The 8,291-nt window shown below is 34.7% G+C and overlaps 1 protein-coding gene across 1 annotated transcript; it reads right to left on the bottom strand.

The window, feature by feature from the left end:
• Positions 1 to 1,808: 1,808 nt before the first annotated feature.
• Positions 1,809 to 7,548, bottom strand: LOC100794369 (probable methyltransferase PMT15). Its single transcript, XM_003533577.5, has 6 exons — positions 6,669 to 7,548; positions 4,591 to 4,801; positions 4,211 to 4,508; positions 3,083 to 3,475; positions 2,542 to 2,619; positions 1,809 to 2,272 (listed from the first exon to the last, which is right to left on the bottom strand). Exons 1-6 carry the CDS (start codon positions 7,308 to 7,310, stop codon positions 2,026 to 2,028), a joined length of 1,869 nt encoding a protein of 622 aa, XP_003533625.1. The 5' UTR covers positions 7,311 to 7,548; the 3' UTR covers positions 1,809 to 2,025.
• Positions 7,549 to 8,291: the final 743 nt, after the last annotated feature.

The raw sequence follows: 8,291 nt of genomic DNA, 5'->3' as shown, positions 1-8,291 counted from the left end.
CCCTCCAAAATTGTTTCGTAGAAGATATTGATCATAATCTAATACACTATAAATACATATAAATTAACCTTTGCAAAATTCCTATAGACCAAGTATATATCGGTATAACTCTTTTTTAATTCTCTCTTTATTTCAATTCCTTTGTGCAATCACACACAAAAGTACCCTTTATCAATCTTCATCATTGTGAACATGGCACAACAATTTCAAGAACCCCCCTTGTCCTCTGATGTTGCTAACGCTTTCATCAATCATGTAATCTATGTGACAATAGTTTTCACAAGTTTTGATCCGAGCAGTGTTGTGAGAGACTTAGTCGAATGCAATCACCACCAATTGAACACGACATTTTCAATTATCCGTCTGTGTGTCATGATATATTAAAGCAATTGTTTGCATACTCCTTTGTACCTATAAATTTTTTCATTGGACACGACTGTGATCTAGTTCCAAACCTTTCTACTAGGTTATGTGAGTCAGTATTACAGCGGTCCGGGGTTCATAAATCATTTTCAGGTTTCATTATACGGTTTTCCAGACCCAGTGTTCTTATAATGTAGTGGGTACACCATTCTTTTACCAAGCTGATCCTCATCTTCATCAAGAGAAATGGTGCAAAGAATGACCTGTGATGGAGGTGAACATTCTTTGCCTGCGGGGGCAACGACACTTGAAAGATATATTAGATGAAGATGAGGATCTATGTGCCATATCCATCAAGGATTTCAATTCTGGTGATAATGCAGCAAGGTTGCCTTGCTCTCTTGTCTTCCACCTTGATTGTATTTTGCAATGGTTTGTTCAAAAGAGTACGTGCTTTTTGTGCTGTTTCGTTTGTAATTGTCTCTTGATACTGTTATGATTAGCATTTTATGTACTGTGATAAATATATCATGTAAGGAGAATATATTAGAGATTCAAACTAACTTAAAACTTTTATAAAAATTAAAATCATAAAGTCATAATATATCCCAAAATAATATTTTATTTATTTTTTGATAGAAACATCGATGGGTGAAAAAAGTAGTTCCTATCAACTCGTTCTCACCTAAGAAAATAAGCTCATGAGTTTAATCTTACTTCATCATCGAAAAATGAAAGAAGACTTTTATCTCCAAATTTTACTCATACATAACTCATTTCTTTTTAGATGTGAAACAGTGTCAAACTAAATTACCCAACAAGCATTAGCTCTAACAGTCATTAAATTCTCATCAAAGTCTACATCGAATCCCTTACAAACTAATGGATGTAAACAAATAGCACGCCCCTCTACTAAAATGGGTTGGAATGCCTGGATACCTAATCTATGCAAAGTCGACACTCTATTCGGAATGTTCTTGCATAATTTCTTGAAGTATTTTTTATACAATCGGTTCTTTTTTTCAAATTTTACTCTTAACAATTCCTATGTTCGAAGCAAAATGTTTTCAAATAATCACGAATGAGAAATGTCTGAAACAAATTTTAGTTTGTTAATTTTATTAGAAACTGAGAGAATTTGAATTCAGAATCTCTCTACCCTCTTTTCTTCCTTTGTCATTCTCTAACCACCAATGAATCAACTTCATATCTTTATCACAAAAATTAATATAACCAACTCTTGACACTTGATTCGGGGAGCAAGCCGTAGTGACAAGATTAAAGTTTCGTTCTATTTTGGGTTTATAAGATGGTAGCAAATGAAGAAGGATGTACCAAAAGTCCAAAACAAAATGTGAACAGAAATCTTACTTATCATTAGAGCTTTTTGTCTAGTAAAATAAAATACTACTACTATTTGGGTGTTTTGCAACCATTATTCACCATTAAGTCACAATTCATTTGATTGATAGATTTGGAGAACTATTACAAGATAGATAAGTCACCAAAAAATAAGAACCTTGAGGAGCCATAATTGCTGTAAAGAAATTTTCACTTGGCACCACCCACATAAGCAGGGGTTGGAAAAGAATAGAATTTCTGAAAAAAAATATTCTGGACATAATAAAAAATTACACAAATCTTGAGAGCTCAATAAACAGATCAATTTAGAGCTTTCTGTGTTAATTTTTGGTCAGGAGATGGTGCAGTCCAATACTGCTTGACTGCAACCAATATCTTTTCTCTCTGGTGGGGCCCCTTTTCATGGTCTGCAATTCTTGAATCCCATTGCATTGCATCTGTGAAACTCTTCACCTTCAACAACACATCCACATCATCACGCAAGATGACACTACCTTGTGGTCTCAAAATTCGATCCATCTCAAGAAGAATGTCCTCCATTTTACACCTGTAACACATTAATTTCATAAGTTCATAAAGTTATTTTATAGAATACATCAATGTTGAAATAGTCATTTGTCCACTATTGAAATAGTAGTAGTTATTTGTCAGTTTTCAAATCATTGAATCACAATTGAAATAGTAAATTAATTAGTCAACTTTGAAATTATCGAATCACTGTTGAAATATTCATTAGTCAATTCTCAAAATAGACATTAAAACCAGGAGATGATACCGTCCATGTAATATTTTTTAGATAACCAAATTGACAACTACCTGTTCTGGTAGAGGCTAAAAACTGAGTCACCATGCATGAAGTCATAAGTTCGCGGGTAAGTGGACATGGCTTCACACCTGAAGAGGAGACAAAAAGTAGTTAGTAACAAACTTCAACTACCATGTGCAGAAAAAGTGTATTGGCAAAGATTTTTTTATTTTTAAAACCCTGACAATACTAGATTGAAAAGTGTATTGACAAAGATTTGATTTTCAACTCACATATCTCTAGAACAGTGTTCTGTCTATTCTAAAGGACAAAAAGTTGGTAGCATTTGAGTTGTGTTTAGCATATAAGCAGAGAATAATCAGCAATTAAACTCTTGAAAAGTGCACAAGTAATGTATCCACCCTTGAATTTTTGTTGGTGAAGATCACAAATCACAATGCATTAAATTAAGGTTAAATAAAATCACATATGTACTTATCCATAATTCAGAAATTCAAAACTGCCAACATAATGCTAAAATAATCTAATTAGGCAATTAGAAATCTAATCTACTTTTCCATAGAATATTAGCAAATAGAAGAAAAGACATACCAGTTCATATAGGTTCCAATCAATCCACGTTCATATATGGCACCAAGTGTATTGACCTCAGCCTCAACAGGGACAGTGTTCATGACCCACACAGGATCATCAATCAGTGCAGCTGCAAAGCCTCCCAAGTAAGCATTCATGTCAAGCAGATTACGGTATCTCCCACGCTCCGCAAGCTGATAGTCCAGGGTCTTGTAGTATGCTACTCTCTTCTTCCATAACTCATTGTTTTCTTTAAACATCTCAGCTGTGATTCCCTTCAAACTTCCACTACTAATCCTTGGTGGAACTGATGTTAGTCTCTCGGGCCAGTTTGACAATTCACCCCCGCTAACTTCTCTGATGTCATTCACCTCTGGCAGTGGTGTCAAGCAGGTATCCATTTTAGTGTACCTGACACAATGGAAAAGAATGTTTGATAAAACAAACCAAACAGAAAAAAGGTGCATTAAATAAGGCAAACAAATTAAATATTTCACCGGAGGGACCCAGATAGAATTTTATCTTTTGGGATGGCTGATCAACAAGATTCAGGAACCTAAAGGAATGGAGTGAGAACTGAGAAACATGATGAAAAAAAGTGACATAAGCTTATGTGGCTAGATTATGGTTGCACTGACTACTGACTAGTCACTTTAACGACTTTATCATCCAAGTGGTTTTGGCATCACTACTAAACTCTCATTGGCAGCAAGCATCATATGCTTTTTATCCATTGAAAAGATACACTGCAAAAGCTAGGCTCAAAAGCAAAATCAATTGCACACGGAACTAACAGTGATAGTGATTGCAAGTCAATCTTTCCCCAAAGCTGCCAACATAAAGTTACATTATCTGAGAATTATCTTCCTAACATGTTAATGTAGTGCATAACTTTGCTACTTCCTATATAGTTATCATCACATTAATGGTAAAAGAGTAAATAATCTATCTACTGATGTAAAAAACTTTTATATTATTATTTAATTATAAAGTGTCATGTATAATAAATTTATTAAATTTTATGATAATTATATTTAAAATCATACAAACAATTATTTGTGATTAGGCTTTGGTGTAAAAGTTTTTACTTGGCGGGCATAAAAATTAAACTCATTGTAAAATAATTATAAAAAAATGGCATATTACCATGCTGTGTCTGGATCCTTTGCCTCACAAAAGGGTCTATTCTTGTAGACCTTTCGCGTGATTTTGCAATGAATATGATTGGTGGGCTTCTGCCATATTGCAAGGTCACCTTTTTGCACCAATTTCTTCCAGCATAGGCTTTTTGCCACTTTCTCAATTCCATCCTGTTCCTCTTTCAGATTCTCACGAGTCCTCTCCCAACCTTTCCAGTGGTTCTCCCAATTTATTGGTGGCCCTGATAGAATCCAATACCCGCCGGGACGTAGCACTCGATCAACTTCATTCAAATAAATCCCCTCTGCATTGCAAAACCAGAAACAAAATTTGACCACAAATTCACATAAAATATGTTTACACAAAGTTTTGAAGCATGGATGTACCATTCTGGCCCCAGGGAATGAGACAACGAGAGCAATGGGCCATGTCAAAGGATCTTGAAGGGTAAGGAAGCCTAATTGAGGCAAGAACTCCAATCAATCCAGGAACTCCTCGTTCAAGAGCAAATTGAACTTGAGCTTCATGGGTATCTCTTGGTGCAAATGACACTGCTATAATGTCACGTGACAGAAGATATGCCCCCCAACTTGCTACCTGAATAGTAAATCATAACTTTAGGCCAAGTGACTAATTTGTCATACACAAAAATGAACTTCTTCTTGCAATTAAACAAGTCACTAGTGGAGAGTTTTTTGATCGAGTGTTTCAAATTTTCAATAGATACACGCATCCTTGTTACCAAAAGATAATGTAATTAATGTGATTACACATATTGCCACAGCACGAAACAAATAGAACATGTTTAAAATCCTATAAGAAATAAACTTAAGGGTCCAATTAAAATGTCTTCTTCTAATAATTAATCAAGTCTCATGAAGTAACTTGTAAATCGGGTGTGAGGGAAGCATGATTGAGACGGTTGGTTAGTAAATCAACATCTAACTCCATTATCTAGCATTGGGCTTTCTACTAATTCTTCAACGAACAACATAAATTCCAAGAATATTATCATTATTATGATTAGCACCAAGTGAATAAGACAAGAAAGAAAAAGTTTATATTACACCTTAGTAGTACATAGCACTTTGCTTCGGTTTAAAGAATTAAGTAGATTGTTATGCAAACTAGTTCTATGTGATTCCCATTTCCCCCTTTCCTCCCTCCACATGTGGACAAATTCATTGTTTAATTAACTTTCATTTAACTAACATCCCTTAATTAAGACCTTCTCTATTACTATTGTATTTCAAAATATGCATGTCATCTAATTACGCCGGTTCCTCTGAAATTATAAATCCAAAGAAAATTTCGTCATACGTAGAGGTTAAGATGGCATATTCAATCATAATCATATGCTAGAAACGTGGCATTAACATAGAGGTCGCGATTTCCATATTAGCAAAAGAATAGTAAATATTAAATATTTAATAAAAAGAGTCAAACGTCGAAAATATTAAAAAAATATATTTAAAAAATTAGAAGAACATGCCGAAACAAATTTTGCGGGATTTAATTTTAATCAATCTTCTATCCTTTTTTTCCTTCACCCAATTGGTCTCTGTAATAAAGTATTCCCATATAAACGCATTTACTCGAAGCACCAAAGGAAATAATATATTTCGTATTTCTGATTTCTGATTTACAACCCAGATTAACCCACATTCGTTTTTTAAAACATTCCAAATCAGACAAATTTTCAAATTATTACCAAAAACAAAAAAAGGAAAAAGTCGATTTTTTCTATAAAAAAAATCCCAGTTGGTCAAGGGTGGACCCAATCACATTCCTGCTCAGGATCCATTATTTGTATAGTTATTATTCTATAGTTGTTAAACCACCCACGAAAAGGAGGTGAACCACCTCAAACCAAAAACATAAAGCTTCAATCGGAAAACAAAATAAAATCAAGATAAAAATGTTAATTCAGTTTCTCAATTTCTAATAAAATTAATTTAGCTACATTTTGAAAAAGATTACTTTGACCAGAAAATTTCATCTCTCATCTTAATATCTTCATTTTCACAGAGAGATACGAAATTCATTAATAATTATGAAAAATTGCAATGATCAAAATCATTATTTTTAAGAAATTGGGACTAAAATCAGTTTTTTTTATTTATTGAAAATTGAGTAACGTAAAACGCGTTTCGTCCTAAAGCATAACAACAAAAACAGGTTGAATAAATGAATTCTTAAATCTTAAATTTCATAAAGAAATACAAAATTCACCAGTTATAAAAAAATCAGCAATCTCAAAATCATTATTTTTAATATCAATATTTGAAGCAAAACCAATTTTCGTCGGAAATTGAGTAACCTAAAAACGCATTTGATCGTAAAATGTAACAAGAAAACAGGTTAAATTGAATCAATGAATTAAAATTAAAATCTGAAAAAGAAAAAACAGAACTTGAAACCGGTTCAAGAAAATAAGCACGTTACGTATTAGTGTGTTACGTACCCCACAGCCAGTGTCTAGGGCGGTTCTGATGGACCCATCTTCAAGGTTGATGAGTTTTCCGATATCGTCGATGTACGCGCCGGCGCCACGTGGAAACATGGTCCCACCACCGGGGAACCTGAACTGGTCCCCCTCGAACCGGACCCAGTTCTGGTTCTTCTTCTCCACGGTCAGCTCCTTGTGCGGCACGTTCGCGAACCACGCGGCGTCGCGGCTCTCCGGCCACCGCAGCGGCACGCGGTACCCGAAAGGCGCCGGGACCCGGCAGCGGAGCAACTCCTCGGCCGGCGGGCAGTGCCGCTCCCGGTAGATGAGGTTCTCGCGCGGGAACTTTAACGAGCGCTGCACGTCCTCGCATGGGGTGTACTCGGAGAGGGAGGGATCGCACGGAGGCGCGTAGAAGTCACGCGCAGGAGCTTGGGGGTCGGGGGAGAAGTGGGTGGCGGAGAAATTGAGTGTGGGGATGGAATTTGGGCAATTGGAGTGGGCGGTGGTGGAGACGAGGGAGGGGAGTGAGGGCGGCGCGTGGTGCCAGAGGCCGAGGAGGTAAGTAATGGTGCAAAGAAAAGTTGTGAAGGAGAGAAGGTAGAGTCTTGTGAGTTGGTGGTTTGGTTTCTTGGAAAAGCAGTTTTGAATGGCCATTGTGGTTATGATGATCAGAAAGAACGAAAAGGCTTAATTATTTATAAGAGAACGTGAGAGTGAGGAGAGACGCATGGTGTGTGAATAGTTGAAGAAGGGAAAAATACAAAGAAAGAAAGAAAGAAAGAGACTATGGGGTTCTTGCTTCTTGCTTCTTGCTTCCACGGGGGTCAGCGTATCTGTGTGTCGATGACACCATGATCAGTCCATTCAGTTACCCATGCTTCAAAATTTATGTAAAATGTGTTATCAAAATTCATTCTTAAAAATCATAATTTTTGCTAATAGTTTGAAAACGTTTACTATTAAATGTAAAAAATAAATTTATACGTAGGATACTTGTCCTTCTATTTGGCCTATGATGTTATGTCCAACTCGAACGTAGTTTATTGTGGACGATACATACAATGATAAAATACTAGAAAAACAAATTTATATGTTTTCTTTTTAAATATATTTATTTAGTTTTATATTTAATTATTCTATCAAATCAAAATAATTTTAAAAGATGACGCCAAGGATCAATTTGTTTATACCAGTGTCAGTATATGTGTAAGTAAAAAAAATGGTATAGTTTCAAGAAGAAAAGGAAAAAAATATATTTTTTAGTTAATATATTTTTGTGAAATTTTGTTTTTAGTTTTTAAAATTTTATATCGTCTAATTTAATTTCTGTATTTCAAATAAAATATTTTTAGTTCCTCTTCGCAAAATTTTTCACAAACTGTATTAAATTAATTATGTCTAATGTGGCAAACAAAATGTGTTTTTAAATGGATTAAAATGGTGTGAAAAATTGTTTTAATTTTTTTTAAAAAAATAAAGTTATTAATATGTCTCCTTCAAATGCATCAAACTGTAACTTTCAAGGTTTCATTTTTATCTTTGTTTCCATCGTCCTTCTTCAATAGTTACTGGCGTATTTTTTTATTTTATTTGTTTATTGAACACCATGAATTCACATAGTAAATGAATAATGAG

The sequence above is a fragment of the Glycine max genome, chromosome 9 (genome assembly GCF_000004515.6).
Source record: "Glycine max cultivar Williams 82 chromosome 9, Glycine_max_v4.0, whole genome shotgun sequence".
NCBI classification, from domain to species: domain Eukaryota; kingdom Viridiplantae; phylum Streptophyta; class Magnoliopsida; order Fabales; family Fabaceae; genus Glycine; species Glycine max.
The sequence above is the reverse complement of the archived record's forward strand: the minus strand, read 5'-3'. Positions and strand labels throughout refer to the sequence as shown.